At 43.8% G+C, this 17,320-nt stretch overlaps 1 protein-coding gene across 8 annotated transcripts in view; it reads left to right on the forward strand.

Moving 5' to 3' along the window:
- Positions 1–13,955, forward strand: part of fndc3a (fibronectin type III domain containing 3A) — a 43,515-nt gene extending 29,560 nt beyond the window's left edge. For 7 of the 8 annotated variants that reach the window (XM_084558412.1, XM_084558417.1, XM_084558414.1 and 4 more), the window contains 12 exons: positions 1,795–1,933; positions 2,339–2,407; positions 2,505–2,623; positions 3,607–3,712; positions 3,903–4,078; positions 4,196–4,309; positions 4,425–4,574; positions 4,942–5,297; positions 5,943–6,155; positions 6,442–6,608; positions 10,110–10,234; positions 11,164–13,955. In XM_084558412.1, the coding sequence (XP_084414538.1) occupies positions 1,795–1,933; positions 2,339–2,407; positions 2,505–2,623; positions 3,607–3,712; positions 3,903–4,078; positions 4,196–4,309; positions 4,425–4,574; positions 4,942–5,297; positions 5,943–6,155; positions 6,442–6,608; positions 10,110–10,234; positions 11,164–11,487 (2,058 nt within the window). In that variant the 3' untranslated portion in view covers positions 11,488–13,955. The remainder of the gene's footprint in view (positions 1–1,794; positions 1,934–2,338; positions 2,408–2,504; positions 2,624–3,606; positions 3,713–3,902; positions 4,079–4,195; positions 4,310–4,424; positions 4,575–4,941; positions 5,298–5,942; positions 6,156–6,441; positions 6,609–10,109; positions 10,235–11,163) is intronic. The other variant, XM_084558418.1, reaches the window with a different exon arrangement.
- Positions 13,956–17,320: the final 3,365 nt, after the last annotated feature.

A 17,320-nucleotide genomic window follows, 5' to 3' on the forward strand; every position in this document is an offset into this window, starting at 1 on the left:
TGACCGTTCTTCGTCTGTTACTGACCATTACAAGGACACATGATAAGAAGCAGAAGAGTTGAAGGCATATTTAATAGATCAGGAAATTGGAGAGCTGCTCGGCATCGCCGTGTGAGGCAGGATTCCTGTCAAAGCACAAAAATATATCACTTTAGTCTGGTGAAGGCAGAATATGTCAGAATATGTGTCTGGTCACACGTCGCTGGGATTTCATTATGGGCCGACTGATACAGAGAGGAAAAAATACTTCTGCATGCAATTGGATCATTGTACCACCAATCATTTTGTTGTAAATAAAGGGCGCTAATCAGTATGCTTTCTTGTAGATTCATGCTATTACTCGCTGCCCAAGTAGTGGCTCAATTCATAGTACAAACAACCAAGTATGGTCTAAATGCCCAGGTGTGTTCTAACCCCGCCCTATTTTATATCAAGGATGCATCAGGATGTAACTTGCGTGGACTTGGGACAAACCACAGGTATCCCACAATCCATCAGTACACTGCTGTTTCAGATGAGAGAGTCTGTACTTCAACTTGTAAAGTCAGAAGTTTGCACACTTGCTCGGGATAAAACCCCCAAAAATCAGCTCAAAGCGCTAAGATGACGTGAATGGCTACGCTGGCGTTGCACTTCTCTCCATTGCCGCATAAATCCCGCTCAGCGATTTGATTTGCCCTGCGGATATTTGCCAACGTAACCACTTCTGACCAACTTCATCTTCTTAAACAAATATCAACAGGGTTTGAGATGCTGATGATTTAAATACTGCCCTAAAGAATCTTAAATGAGAATTTATAGCAGTTTTTACTAGCTTCTAGCTAACTACAGCGTTGTCTTTTTAAATGAAACCACATATTTCTAACCATTTATTTAAAGATTCACGTCTTCAGTTAGGACCCAGTGGGTTTGAGCTGAAGTGCTTCGGAAAGACTAGGAAAGTCATAAAGTAGTGAGTGATGGTGGACGGTGAGATATTCTTCTTAATTCAAATGCAGGTTAGTTTTATTTCATTTAATAAGTTATGTGATACGATTCTATTTTACGACGCATTCGCCCAAAATGAAAGGATGCATCTGCAGTATCTCGGTTATCAGTTGAAGCTGGAGGCTGGATCCCGGGTATTTGATGTGATTGTCTTCCTGATATCTGTGATTTTCCTGCAGCGAGTTACACTAACAACAGGTGCTCTTTTCGTGTCTTCCCGGTGTTTTAAGAACATTAAGTCGTAGTAATGTGCAGACTGCTGATATCATTTCTAATGCCAGCACCCGAGGGCATTGGAATTTATATAAGAACCAGCACCGCAGCATTCCTAAACATGGTACTGAGAGAAAAGTATTGTATCACCCCAAGCAAACGACCACATGGCTAAATTATACAAATTTTCATTAGTCAATCTCCAAGACACCCTCCCTCCCTCATTTCCAATTATCCAGCTGCACAGTGTGAGGGGAGGCTGGCTGCTGTGCCAGTTTGTCTTGGTACAGTATGTGGATGAGCTCTCCTCAGCAGGTTCACAGGGTTTTCTGTATTACGGCAAATGTGGCACAGAGATACGCAAATGACACTATAAAGCTTATTGGCTCATTTTGTGATTGTGTTGCGTGCAGCGTCGACGCTTCTTTTAGTTGTTGTTGAAATGTTCCTGCAGATTTAAGGAGCAGAATCTTTTTGATAATTTCTCTGAAGCCATTTTAGTCGGCGCTTGTTATCAGGAAACATAACGACCTTTGTCCCCTCCAGAGGTATTATATAACGTCCTCGCTGGCTGTATTTGTGATCTTCCTACAGGTGGCGGCATACAACTCAGAGGGGAAGAGCAATCCCAGCCAGGTGGTCGAGTTCATCACAAACCCAGACAGACCCAGCTGTCCCTGCAGGCCTGTCATCAGAGGACGAGTCCTGCCCAACAGCTTCAAGATGGCCTGGGGTGAGCCTTCCTACTAGTTGCCCTTTCTCTTATTAAAACGTTTCCGCCTTACCTGTAGTTGACAGGCTGGGAGCGAGTCTAGTTTATAGTCTCTTACTGAGCCCTTGCCTCCTCATACATGATGACATCCCAATAGATCTGTGCGGTGGATGATTGACAGTTCTGTCGTCTGTTCAGACATCAACATGAATCCTTCATACGGCTCGTCAGACAAACACATCACTCACTGCCGTACCTGTTCTCTGCTTCTAAACATAGGGAAAAGTACATGTCTGCAGTTCTGGAAGAGTTTTGAAAGAATCATGCTTTATCTACATCTGCATTTTCCTACTTACATTTAGCGTTTGTTGCTCGGTAGGACCAATTTTAAAACAGTTTCATGATTTTGTGTTTCTTACCATCTAGAGCCCCCTAAAGAAAACGGTGGAGCAGAAGTCACTAAGTATGTTGTGGAGCTGTCCGAGGGCTTAAGTGGTAGGTTACACGTGGATGAAAATTATCAGTTTAATTTCAGCTAATCAGCATCTTCAACGTCCAGAATATAATATTTTTTAATTTTTTTTGTATTTAGGATTATCCTGGGGGCTGGTGTATTCGGGCCCAGCTTTGGAACATGTGTGTGAGGGTTTGAAGCCCGGCTGCTCCTACCAGACGAGAGTTTACTGCATGAGCGAGGGGGGGCAGAGCCCGGTGAGTCATTTACCGTCGGTACACGCAGACACACGGTCGCTCCTACAGCCCTGTGTTAAGCTAAAAGAGAAAAGTTTGATGTTAAACTACGATTTGATTTGATTTTGGAGAGAAAGGAATCAGAAATTTTTTTATTACCTACAGGTTAAAATTTACTTAAAAGAAGACGATCACCTCAGTTACATCCAGACATTATCCCTGCATTAGCTTCTGCAATCCACATGACAATGTTGCTATATAAAAGCTTTTTTTTTATATATTACTGATTCATTTCTCGGCTGTTACTAAAACCGTAATTGCAGGCGGTGTTGATCTGATTAATTTTTACACGAATAATTCCGGATAGGCGTTCTATTTATGGTGAGTTTTAATAGGAAATTGTCATTCAGTCCATCTCCTGTGTTGAGATTAGAACTATGCTTCCTGGTGTGTAAGTACAAGACAAAGCCCGCTAATCGATTAACCCTCCCTGCATGTGTCAGAGGATGTTTTTCTTAATTAGTTCGGTTCACAGACGCTCTTCATTAATTTCTTCCTCGGCTTTTTGTGCATGCGTTTATTCACGATGAGGCTTGTAAGGAAACATGAGTCACGATGGCGAGTTCCTGATTCTTTTTTTTTTTTCCGGGGCTGCACAATGTGACATAACGCTCACATGTTCTTTTCTTTTGTCACAGAGTCTACTTTTTTATTTATTTTTTATTTTTTTTGCAAGACAATCTGTCTAACCGTATGCATGGAACAAGGCATATTTCTCCGTATGTTTGTGTACCTTTAAAAAAAAGTGCATTCCCATTTGCCTCCTCTCTGATCTGCTGTTTCCTGAATCAGTCTGATAAGCTGGGAAAATGACAATCTGTATCCAGTGTGTTCTGTGAGAGAGTGGTTGAGGAGGGAGGGAGAGAGGGAGAGAGGGAGGCAGGGAGATTGTCAATTTGTTATTTTCTCTGGGTCTTAATTGGTGTGTTGTTTTCCCTTGCAAGCTGTCAGAGACCCTGCAGGTCCAGACTCCCGCGGTGCCCCCAGGGCCCTGCCAGCCTCCTCGGCTGGTGGGCAAGCCCAAATCCAGGGAGGTGCAACTGCGCTGGGGTGAGTCATTCCTCTCCTACTTAGATCTGTGTGGGAAGTATCTTCTGTTGATGTGTTTATTTATCTACCAAACTACCTGAAAGCAGTAGGCATTGATTAAGCAGTTCGTATTATTTTGCTCTTTGTACATTTTATATTTATATTGATTTATAAACACTCGTTTGCATTAAAAAAAAAATAAAAATCCCAGGTCCCCCTCAAGTAGACGGAGGAAGCCCGGTGTCCTGCTACAGCGTGGAAGTGAGTGGGCCGCAGTCTGAGGAGAGCAGGGAGGTTTACCAGGGTCCAGACCTGGACTGCTCTGTGGGAGGGTTACTGCCGGGCAAAACCTACAGCTTCCGACTCAAAGCAGCAAACAAAGCTGGGGTGAGAACCACTGTTAAAACGGATCAAATAAAACCGCCAGGCTTTCAGACTTTCCCCACTAAGCAAAATATAAAAGACAAACATTTTCAATTTGTTTTTGTTCTTATGTGCAACTAGTTCGGGCCCCTTTCGGAGCGCTGTGAGCTTACAACTGGCCCCGGGGCCCCCGAGCAGTGCAAGGTCCCTTCCACCACGTGCAAATCCCCCAGCTGTGTTGTTATTAGCTGGGAGGTAAGACTGACTTCTTTTCCATCTCCTCGCAGATGTGCACAAACATGAGTACCCGCGCTTATCATTCTCAGACTATTTTGGAAAATGTGCATAAATAGAACTTTTCATGCTCCAGGCTCCTCCTTGCAACGGAGCGCCGGTGACGGAGTTTCGTCTGGAGTGGGGAGCGGCCGAGGGCAGCATGCAGGTGTGTTACAGCGGGCCGGGACTCAGCCATGAAATGAAGGGGCTGCTGCCGGCAACCAACTACTTCTGCCGGGTACAGGTGAGCATCAACAAACATTTATTTATTACTTTTTATTTTCATATAACCTCTGCCAGTTATCGTCTGAGTCCATCTGCACTAAAATTAAACTTGAAACTACTACTTTTTGAGTCTATGAGCATCAATAAATAAATACGTAAAGTATCTGAAGCAGTACTGCCACTGTTGTCCAGTTATTTGATGCATTAGTTTTATTATGGAAGTTGTAGGAATTAAAACAGAATATGCTAAAGAAACACTTGTTATGGTTTGTTTAAGTGTGTACTAGTAGTGTTTACATCAGAACTCCACCTTGTGGTCAGAAGTGGACGTTACACTCGTGTCCTTCCACGTCACAAGCGAGCATTGACGCTGTTTTGTTGTGCAGGCTGTGAACGTGGCTGGCGTGGGGCCCTTCAGCGAGGCGGTGCTGTGCCTGACGCCCTGCTCTGTGCCTGCAGCCGTCAGCAACATCTACGTGCTGAAGGAGTCCGAGCTGCTCAGGCACGAGGCTTCGGTCGATGCGGACGAAGACGAGGAGGAGGAAGAGGAGGACGGCGTTTCCCGGCGGCCGCCGCCGCTCTACTCCCCGTCCACTTGCCTGGGCATTTGCTGGGACCCGCCGTGCGATCACGGCTCCGAGATCACCTCCTACCTGATTGACCTCGGAGAGCGACAGCCCGTCGTTGTCGGTCCCGTCACCAAACACATCATCCAGCATCTGCAGCCTGACACCAGCTACAGGTTGGTGCTTCCTCGCTGTGATCTCAAATGCTTCTACTCCGCCACTTTGAACTTTTCAGTGTCAAGAACAAGAGCTAACAGTTTAAGCATGTGTTAGATCTCATCGCTTGCAAGTCTTGTAATGTGATACAAATCAATTAGACACACCACACTCGTATATTAACTCAGTCTGTGGTACTTTGTACCAAAGGATCCCAAAGGGAGCAAATATAATTAGTTACACTTGCAAATTCAGAGCATTGTGCACAGAGCTGGCACTGTACTCCAGGCTGGTCTGTATTTATTTGTGACTGAGGATCATAAAACCGGTGTATTGTAAGGGGAAAGTCGGATTGCTCAGAGTTTAATAAAATTAAATGTGTGAAATGTCATTCACACAGGATGTATTTTATGCTGCTTTAATTATATGTTCATTATACTTCATCACAGCACTGTGGTAGCTACATAGTGCCGTGTGGAAGCTCTGCTTATTGGACTTATAAAGAAGATACAGAGCAATATCAGCCAACTGACTAAACATAAACCTCTGCAGATGATATGAAATACTGTTGATGCCTCTTTCACAGTCCCTGCGGTGTTTTCTGCTGAGTTATACTCAGTCTTTGCAGCCCTCTGATGTTCATATCTCGACTTTCTCTCCCTCAGGATCCGAATCCAAGCCCTGAATAGCCTGGGAGCAGGCCCCTTTAGTCACACCTTTAAGCTGAAAACGAAGCCCCTGCCCCCGCAGCCTCCCCGCCTGGAGTGCACCGCCTTCACCCACCAGACCCTCAGGCTCAAGTGGGGCGACGGCCCAGCCAAATCCGCCACCTCAGACGCCCTCCAGTATCAGCTGCAGATGGAGGACAAGAGCGGCAGGTCGGTGGCCCATTAGTCAGGCGACGGGAAGTGACCTGACAAGAGATAAACCGATAAGAGGGGGGACTGGAGTTTGAGAAAAATGTTCACATAACTGAATTCAGGAGGGCCGGGTACATGGAAAGTAATACACCAGACAGAGAAGGAGACAGGAGCTGATGGTCTGCTTTATGCCTCTCTATATTTCCCGACAAGAGGAGTCGCTCGTCTCGTTTGCTTTTTGTCATATTTACCGTTAGCTCATTAAATCCATTCTCTCTCTTTTTTCATGTTCCTGTCATTGCAGGTTTATATCCTTGTATAAAGGACCATGCCACACACACAAAGTCCAGAGGCTTAATGAGTCTACCTCTTACACGTTCCGCATCCAGGCCTTTAATGAGGCGGGCGAAGGGCCCTTCTCCAATGTTTACACATTCACCACCCCGCGCTCCCCTCCAGCTCCTGTGAAAGGTACAGTTTCCAGTTTTCTTCACTTCTTCTCCTCATTCTTTTTCCTTCCTGTGCGTAACAGTTCCTATTATCTTAACACACACACTCACTCCTGACAGTCAGTACACTCAGCTTTTAACCCCGAGCTTGACTTGAATTTGAGTAAGACCCGGCAGCCGTGGATTCGCTTGTCGGCTGTCATCATGAGTCGGGTTGTTTCGGCGCCGCGGCCCGGTGTCCGCCGGCCTCTGCAGAGCATCTTTTGATCCTACGCGTTGAAGTCAGTAATGAGGACGTAGGCTTTCTTCTCAGCTCTTTTGAATCAGGCAGTCATGTGCCGGATAGTCGGGTGCTTTACTCGACACAGTTTTTCTCCCCCACGCACTGAAGTGGACTCTCAAATACACACGAGTTCGAGTTTGTCTGCAGCCTAATATCATAATGCCACAAAGGGCTGAGATCCTCTCTCGCTCTGTGTTTGTCATGATTATCAGGGCACTCTGTCAGATCAGTAACACCATAATTTTATTGTTTTTTGCTTCAAGTGCCACCTACCTAAAGAAGAGCATGACTCATAGTTACGGTTCACATGTAGCTGTCCAGAATTCACTCTTATTCCATCAACTGAGTCACTGCTCATATTAAAACAAGTACTTCTTTGTTAAAATGCTCCCATGAGTCAACGTTTAATATGAAAACCATTTATGTTACCTTTCAATTATCAAAGAAGCCGATAATAAAATCTAAATATTTTAACCGTAAAGTTGCATTTCACACATTTTAAGGGCAGTAATGTGGTACACTTTTTAGAAGAAAGCTAAAATAAAAAGATGTTTTTTAGGAAAGGATACCACAGTTGATTAATCTAGCAGATGTTTTTTCATAACTGCCTATTTTAAAATTAAATCCATGAGCAAAGAAACCATTTTCAATCTTTTACCTTATGATTTTCCCGGCGATACGGGCACCGCCATCTTGCGACTTTGGAGCCAGCGCTGTATGGTCCGAGAGTGGAGCCATGCGGAGCCGTGATATTGATGACCCGCCCACACTTCCTCCAGACTCATTCGCGTTTTTGTTTAATTAATGCTACGCTCTACTCTACCTCCACCAGTTACAAGGAAATGTTGGATTATACACTGTACTTGTTTTTAAAAATTGTTTTTACAACACTCACAGTCACGCAGGACCGTTTTCCGAAGTGGTTGGCATTGCAACTGGTAGTCACCGTTATATCACATCCTGTTTCTATAGCGTCAAATAACTAACTAAAACAACAGCTTATCCAAACAATTGACTCTTTGACATGCATCAACATTATATTAACTACTTAAAATGACAGAAAGCATCCTTGAAAAAAAATAAAAATATTTGACGTGTATGTTAATGTTTTAGTTCGCCTCAAGTCCCATCCACTAACATGGAGGGGGTGGAGCTTATAACCTATACTGCAGCCAGCCACCAGGGGGAGCTCTACTTGCTTTAGCTTCTCTTTTGAGGAGCAGTTCTGACGTCCATCTTTATACAGTCTATGGTGAAGACGTAATTAGGAAGAGTTGTCGTTTTACTGTTTTCTGATATTAGTTACCAAAAACGAGTTTGATTTAACTCTGCTGTGTTATTTATTTGCAAGAGGTGCCTGAACAGGAGTGTAACGTTAATGGAAAACCTGCGCTGTTTACTTTTATAGGTCTAAATGTGCTTACTGTGGTGGCACACAGTGTTAAACCTAATAGTGAGAGAATCGCAAGAGACTGATCTCTGTCTTTTAACTTTGATTGAGTTGAATCACAGAAGAATTGCACGGAGCTTCCTTTGCGAAGAGGTCGGTGCACCTGCTACAGACATGACTGACCTGGAGCGGCAGAAAAGCGAGGAAGATAAGGCTTCAGGGAAAACTATGAAAACAAAGACATCACACAGCTCACTATCCTCCCCAACCTTGCCTCCCTCCGTCCTCTCTTATCATACCTGACCTGCCTGAAGCTGATTAACAGAACAAAGAGCCCCCGTGCAAATGAGAAACGGTCATGATGCAGTAGTAGGATACTACCCCAGAAATCTGAGCTGTGCGAAAGTAATAACAGCAACATCAGAGTACATATGACATTTCCCTTCACACTTATGACTTGCAAATGAGCTGAAACCATACCAGATAGTAGCGTCTGCTATAAAGTCTTTGTTGAGCTGAGAAAAATAGCGGATGAGGACTCAATGATGACTTCCAGGCTCTGACTGCCACTAGCCACCAACAGACAAAACTCACTGCTGTTTTAGCAGATTTGAGACATTCAATCAGACACCGTGAACCAGGATCTGCAGATTTATTTCACGGTAAAAGAAAGTAGCAGAGCAAGGGGCAGTAAGCGACACAAAGCAGTAGGCTCTCTCGAATTCCCAATAACAAATGCTGCGTTGTCAAATTACGTGTGATAATACAATTAAACAGATGTATACAAATTAAAATGCAATCTCTGCCCGACCTATTAACAGACATAAACCACTCAACAAATCAGAAATTGTGCAAATGAAATACATACAGCAAAATAAATTGAAGTAAATTAATTTACAAGTTCCAACAAATATCCTTTAAGGGAAATTAATACACCTTAATACAACCCAAATTAAATCAGTGCGGTCCTAAAAAGCAAATTATCTTAAACCAGCACAAAGCAAAGAAGCCACATAATCACACAAAACTACCTAAAAGAAAGGGGCAGAGCGAGGGGCAGTAGACTCTCTTGTATCTCCTGTGCAACTAAAAAATGGCGAAACTTGGGACGTGACAACTGATCGCAATTAATAGTTCCACTTAATTGAAACACAAATAACTGCATTTTTTTCCGAATTTCCATCAATAAATCAGAGAGCACAAGAACACGACTTACCAACAGCAAATGCTGCGTTGTCTAAAATGTAAATTAATGACGCACCATGCATGCTGACAGCGTGCCTCACTAATTAACGCCCCCTACGCAACAGCAGCTACAGCAGAACTGTACACATTTACCCCGAAATTTTAATTTAAGTGTTGAAACACTGAGCAACATAAAGTTTTGACAATGTTCACATACTCAGTTTTACTCCGTCACACTGTCTTCTATTTCATTGGGAAGCACATGGATCTTCTCTCTGTTACGATGCTGCTTTGCTGATCTTATTGGCTCATTTGGATCTTTGACCTTGTGACCGTCAGATTCAGGGTCCCCCCCCCCCCCCCCCCCCCAGTCATTTCCACAGTGTGCAGTAAACACATCCCATGCAAATCTAGGTATTTACATAATCAAACAGTGTCAGTGATGCCTGGCTGAGCTGTCATTTGCATTTTCCGCTTAATAATATAAAGATCATTTCGCTAAATCTACAGTCATTTAAATTCCTCTTTATTAGAATTTGACCTTTTCATGCTTGGATCAAGAAACAATCTTGTGGATCTCTTGATTGTAAACAAGTTAAAGAAGAAGTTTAGGTTAGTTGCCTTTTAAAATAATCTCCCTCTTCCTGTCATCCTTCACCCTGCAGCCCTTAAAGTGGAGCGCTTGGACGACAACTCCTGTGAAGCCACATGGGAGCCGCTGCAGCCCATGAAGGGGGACCCAGTTATCTACACCCTGCAGTGCATGATGGGAAATTCGGAGTTTAAACAGGTACTAGCGCTCGCTCTGTGAATGTCTAGCACTCCCTCTTCGTATTTCACGTCCTTCCCGGTCACCTTCGGCTGACCTGTCATTCATCACGGCGGCCTTTATATGCAGATCAGGGTACAGATGGATTCAGGGCCGTTTGCAGCGTTCTGTATTAGTCACCGCTGGCTTTAAATTGCCCATTATTCAAAGGTCATTGATCCATGAGGTATCCCAGGTGTCTGGCCCCTGCCAAGCACATTCATCCCTCTTAGTGGCCTCCAGCCATGTTAACGTGGAATAATGGCCACTGCAGGCCTATGCTAATCTCACCACATCATACGTGGCGATTGAATCAGGAAGTTGAAATATATGGCTGCTGTCCCCGTTTGTTTTCATCCTTATTGAGTGGAGTGTCGGAGGTCTGGATTCAAAAGGCATGTTTTAAGAAAAATGGTGTTGGGGAGGGGGGAGGGGGGAGGGTGGGACTATTCTTCTCTTTTCATCACGGTTTAACAGTTTTATCTGTGAATCTGAAACGGGAGTATAAAAAAACTGCCTTTACCCGCCTACAGTCGTCTTTTATTCCATTAAATTTACAGCTTGGTGAAAAAGCTGGGTTTAATTCAACGTTACGCTCTCCTCCTCGATTTAAATGAATGTGTCATTCAAGCAGCCAAACAGATCAGGTTCACAAGGCTCTCTAAAAACTTGTGGGTGTGTCAGCTGGGAAAACAGCTAAGGCAGATGGCTTCCCACGTCTTCCAAGGCGTCAAACGACATAACTAACTAGTGAATCAGAAAATAGTCTGTTAATTGAAAAGTAGTCAAAGCTAAAAGAGATGGTTTTATTTTTTATACTGGCTGAAACGCCTCAAAACAGACTTTATCCAGCTGAACTACAATGTTTCCTTGTCTTTATATTGAGTTTTTAATCCCACTTCTCCTCACAGGTCTACAAAGGCTCCGCCCCCTCCTTCCACGTCCAGAACCTGCAGCCCAGCAGCGACTATCGTTTCCGAGTGTGCGCCATCAGGCAGTGTCAGGACGCGCCGGAGCTGAGCGGCCCCTACAGCCCCACGGCGACCCTCTCCCCCCAGCGGAACGACGTGGCGCTGAGCAGCAGCGCGGCCGGCTCGGCCTCCAGGACCGGCGCCGAGTCCGCCCGAGCCAGACAGAGCCTGTCGGACGAGCAGTGCGCTTTCCTCCTCCTCATGGTTTTCGCCGTCATCGCCATCCTCATCGCTTTTGTCATCCAGTACTTTGTCATTAAATGAGCAGTTTGCGCCACCCAGCTTCAGGGTTATAGCTTTATTCTTCTCCCCCCTCCCTCTCCCCTTCCTCCCTCCCCCCTCCTCCGTCTCTCTGTTGTTTTGTATTCTTTGTTTTGTACTTAACTTGTTCTCCCGTTTCAACAGAGTAATCGCATTAGCCGAACTGGGGTGCGGCAGGAGGGTGAGCTGTTGATAAGTGGAGGATGTAATATCCCATTTGGCACCTGTGATTCCTTCCTGACTCCCCTACCCCGCCCCCTGCCTCTCGTCACCCCGCCCCGAGTTTATGGTATCTGTTCTGAATCCATCATGATCAGCACCGTGTGTAAAAGGAACTCAGAAAGCATAGGTTCATTTTTGGGGAGAGGGTCGGGAGGAAGTGGCGCATATATAAAATGTATAGAAATACTCATTATTTATATTTCCATTTACGTGTCCTGTATGAAATCGTTTTTGATAGATGTGCTCCTAAAAATAGTATGTAGGTGTCTCATTAGCCTATGTGCTATTTGATCCTGGGACCTGGTGGGCCAGTGTTTGCACAGTGAGGTGTGTTTGTGTCCAGATGTGTATACTGTATGTAGTTTGTGCCACAGCGGTACACGGCTGGGAGGGCTTCAGGGCCAGATGAAGGGACTCAAACCCGCCGCGACTCCGCTCTCTGGAGCTAGAGTCGTCTAGCGAGAGGAGGAGGAGGAGGAGAAGAAGAAGAAGAAGAAAACAGAAAATCCTGTTCACTATTATAGAACGTTCATTTAGCACTTTCCGACCTTTTTTGATGTTCAGAATGTTTAAGGATGCAAAAATGACTGGAGAAATGTTAGTATATTTTTGTACAGTGAAGACATGAGGATCTGTAAGTTTGAGAAAAAAAAAAAAGAAGACGACTCTCAGTATAAAGTTAGAAAACAAAAACCAAACTAACAGTGAATTCTAATTATTTTTACTATCATATAGTTATACTGTAGCTTGTTTTTACAATCATGCAGCTGCTTTACTCTGAGATATTATTGTTCAGCACAAAAAATGTATGCTTTCTCTTATGTTCTGTTTTATTTTGCCGCCCCCCCTTCCTCCTCGTTCGCCACCCCTCCACCCTTCTCTCGGTTAATTGAGTTTTGCACCTTAGTGAAAGAAAAAAAAACCTCGACTGACTGCGTCTTGGTCTCGTGATGCATTTTATAGAACACACTTTGAGATTGTGCGAGCCCTACTTGTGTTTTTTGGGTGTTTTAAAAGTTGTAGTATCACATGATGTGTCACTGAAACAGCTAATCAATTATCAGCAAAAATTAAAAGAAGAAAATAAAAAAAAAAAAGAAGTATGTTGTTTCAGAGGCCTTAATTGGAGAGGGGGAAAAAAAATCTCGGGAGAATTTTTTTCTTAATTTCCTTTAAGTTTAGTTTATTTTAGTGTTAGAAAAACACTAAAGCGTGTTTTATTTTATTTTACTTTTGCAGCATTCGTTTCGATGTTAGTAGACACGTGTAATCATGAGAGATATTAGTTCTGTGTATTAAGATTTATTTTGGTTTCATTCGTCAGGTCATACATGTGTGAAGTATATTTTTTTATAATATTGAAGTTAATATAAGTTAATACTCTCCATACAGAAGATAATAAATCCTGAGTGGTCATGAATCGTGGAAACGGCGGATACGAAAGTGTGTTATCATGTACTTCCTGTGAATCTAAATTTGCCTTTTCTCTGTGTGTTAAGTATTTGTAACTGACACCAAGCTGTCAGGTGGCTGATCTGGCTGTAGGGTCTAGTGTTGTTTGGTTTTGGGCAGATAACTTGCTGTTGAAACTGTAAAAAGAAAAAAAAAAAACATTGAAATACAGGTACCTTGCAAAACGTCCTGCATAATTACATGATTTGGTCCTCTAGACATTCTGCAAATGTCTCCTCTTTGTCGGATAAAGAATTCAAATCCCTATTTTTGATAGCGATTGTGTGCCATTTTAACACCTCTTCACCCTGGGCTCCCTCCCTTCGGCTGAGGAGACTGACAAAATGCTACAAAAACCAGTAAAATATGCACAAAAACAGAGACCATTTTTATGTAATTTTAATGTTTGCAGTTACCTCATACACCGTACATTCCAAAATGAAAATTTGTTATACTATACATACTACCAAGACATATCACTTTACAATGTTCGTTATGGGAAAAAAAAAAAAAAATGTATAATCATAGATATGTATCTAAAGTGTATCTGTATAGCCATGATATCTACAAAGGATCCATGCACAATAAAAGATTTATAATTCTTCATCATGTTTGACGTTTGGGGCGTTTGTTGTGTTTGAATGGCCTGCAGGAGGACGAGGACAGGGACGCCTCCAGCATGGCCTCCTGTTTTATATCCGTGTATTAAACTCCACATATTCATAGCGGTGCTTGTTTGTCAGACTGATGCAAAGGATTGGACTGAAAAAAACTAAATGTTATCAAATCTCTAAATGCTTTTGTAGCCGAGTAAATGATTGGATACGGTTCAGGAAAAGATAATATTTTAAGTAGGGGCACAAAAAAATCATTTCTAGTGTCATAAGTAATCAATTCCTGGAGACTTTGACCACATCCACTACTTTAGACATCCAACTAAGAAATAAAACTGAAAGAAATGTATATTAACTACACCTATCAGCCACAACATTATGATTACAGACAGAAGAAGTGAATAACACTTCAGTGTTCTGCTGGGAAAACCTTTAGACCTGGCATTCATTCGTGTGGATGTTACTTAGACATGTAGCACCCACCTAGACCAGACCATGCACCCCCACCCCCCCATAGCAATGACACTCCATGACGGCAGCAGACATCCCCAGCAGGATGCAGCCTGACACAGACACACACACAAAAACACTTTAGGAACAACTAAAAAAAAACATGAAGAACAGCACAAGGTGTTGACCTGGCCTCCAAATTCACTAGATCCCAAACTGATCAAGTATCTGTGGGATGATCCACAGAGGCCTCTCTCCTCAAAGACCCCCCACTAACAACAGGACACCCTCAGAAGGCCCATGTCCATTTTCTGATCAGTCAGTTTTGGAGGCACAAGGGAGACCTACACAATATTAGGAAGGCAGTCATAATGTTATGCCTGATCAGTGTATTTGTAATAGAAATAAAATGTTCTCTGCATTACATGAATCCTAATGAATGACGAGCCCGCTACACCGAGAGCAAAACCGAACCCGCCGACCCTGACCGCTGCTTTCATTTCAAGAAAAAAAATAATCTGCTGTACTGGAATATTATTAAAACTATAATAGATGAAAAACACGGGCTGTCTCAGCAACCTCCTCCAACATTGAAATTGCCAAAGGTTGAAAAGCTCAAGGTCCACAGATGAATCTGTGACGGTGAGTCAGCCCTGACAGCTGCCAAAGAATCTGCGTGTAGGCTGAGATTTATGCACCTGTCTGCACAGTCTGAATGGAACAAGATTAGATTCGCTTCTTTCGACGTATTAAGGAGGAATAAACTCATGGTATTGTGTGTGAATGTGAGGGACGCCGCTGAATGAAAGCTTCTGGAGTGAAACGTAGGAGTTTCTGTTCACCCTAACCGCAGCGAGCAGAGGGACCATGATTGATGAGGCTGGAGGTGGCCTGACACGTCTTGGTCGCCGCATTGTGAACAACATTGGCTCGTGCTGAGAGATGGATTGGAAAAAAGAAAAAAAGCAGACAAACAAGCTTTCTCTGTCAGGTGTAAACAGTGACGGAGGAGGGACGGTCCCGCTGACCCTCCTCTGAGGTCCGAGCGGCGCCGCATCCAGCCTCGGGTCAGCTCAGAGTAAACACACAAATACAACCTAATGTCAGCGCCTCTCTGGCTCTGCGAAGGTTGATTCAGTGGATTTAATGGATGCGGAGGCTCTGAACCAACAGAGAACACTACCGGTCACCCAGGCTTTGGTGATTCATGTGGAAACAGAATAGGAAAAAACCTGAAGATCAGGAACTGGAAATGCACCTCCAGCTCCACGTTTACTTGTGTTTTTACTGACACCATGGGTGGGAAATCATCCTCTTTTGACACTGACGTGCAGAATTTATCTGTCGTCACAGATTATCCACAAAATGCTGAATTACCCAAAATTGCACACTGTAGTTTTGCTTTCTCTTCTCTGCCTTTAAATCCCTGAAAGTTAATCTTAAAACCATTAGTTTGCCCAATCCATTTGCCTTTCATTGTTGCACTGTTGCACTCATTTGAATCTGGTATTTCTGCATTTCTGTTAGGGCAGTATTTTTTTGATTGACTGATTTGCTCTCCAGTAGTTTCAACCTCTCTCTTTTATTGCACTTTTATCCTGCAACTTTTACGAAGAAAAAGCAGTTTCCAATTGTGCCGTTGTTGATATCAGCTGCAGTTTTTTTATCTGAGGCTAACTGCCATCCTGGTTGGTTTAACTGATCAGCAGAGAACATCCAACCTTTTTTTTTTTTTTTTTCTCTTTCACTCCAAAATCAGAAAACGTTGTGGGCAAGAGGGTCATGAAGTCAAGAACAATGTGCGCGGGAGATCACGCGAAATTAAAGCAAGATTATACCCTTCTTTCAAAGTTGCTGGCCTTCTCTGGGTGCTGACCAAACTTGATGTTAAAATTAAAAATGTGTCCTCCTCCTTCTCCTCATCTTCTTCCTCCTCACCCGGCTCGGTTGAAGTTTGGTTTGTTGTAACAAGCCTGACACATGAGGCTGAGGAGGAGGAGGAGGAGGAGGAGGAGGAGGAGTTGGAGACAAGCTGGTGGGAGCGTGGAGTGATGGGGCCAACGGACAATTAAGCAAACACAGTCCTCATTTTTCAGTTCCCGACAGCTCGCCAAACACTCCTCACTGACTGATGCATCAATCAGTGAACATTTAGCCCCATTTATCCATTTATTTCTCATGTTCATATGAATACCATTCTCACTCCCAGAGGAGCAGCAGTGGTGTTGGTGTCAGCGGCGCTGGCGGGGTTCCCTTAAACCCTAGTTCCCTCCATCTCTTGCCCTTTACCGTCATCTCTCCTGTCATCATTGGATTATGGAGATTACTCAGACACAAACACACAGCAGACAACCTCCCTGCTGGTCCCCGTCTCCTTGGAGGGGGTGGGTGGGGGGTGCTGTGGAGGAGGTGCTCCTTTCTTCATCTCTCACCGCGGCTCAACTGGTCACTGAGCATCAGGACAGGCTCTGCCACTTCATGTGACTCCCCTCCTCCTCCTCTTCTCCCTCCTCCTCCTCCTCCTCCTCTGCCGCCGCCGCTGCTTCTGCTTCTTCTTATCTCCGCCGGCACACGCAGGAACACGACAGGGACCGAGGAAAGTTTAAAGGTTGGAAAAGATTCAGCTCCAGTTTTCAAGGTAAAGTCAAAGATTTTCCTTTTTTGCACCTGCTGCTTTCTGCTTTCAGCGCTGAAGTTCACAGGATTGTTGCAGAGAGTTTGAATGGTTTATCCTGTTTGCTACGACCTACTGTGCTTTGTGTGACAGCTGGTTATTTGTAAGGGAGCACAGGTTTTGATTAATCTCTGCATGATATGAAAAAATAAAATAGTAAACCCTTGCATTTATCTTTCTCAGAGTTTGTGCAGTTCCCTCAAGGAAATGGAGTGAAACAATTCAAAATCAGTCTTACTTTACACTTCCCTTGCAACAGCTGTGAAACTGACAAAACTGTGAAGTGTAAAGTCTTTATAATTTGTAGTTTATGAGGTTGTAGTTGCATTAGAACAAACGTTTGATCCATTACAACCTATTTTCTCTCCCCAGTTGCTCGTTGAGGATTTCCACTTTACCGTGCCAGTTACTGAGTGAGATTGGC

Source organism: Chelon labrosus (genome assembly GCF_963514085.1).
Source record: "Chelon labrosus genome assembly, chromosome: 13".
In the NCBI taxonomy this organism is placed as follows: Eukaryota; Metazoa; Chordata; class Actinopteri; order Mugiliformes; family Mugilidae; genus Chelon; species Chelon labrosus.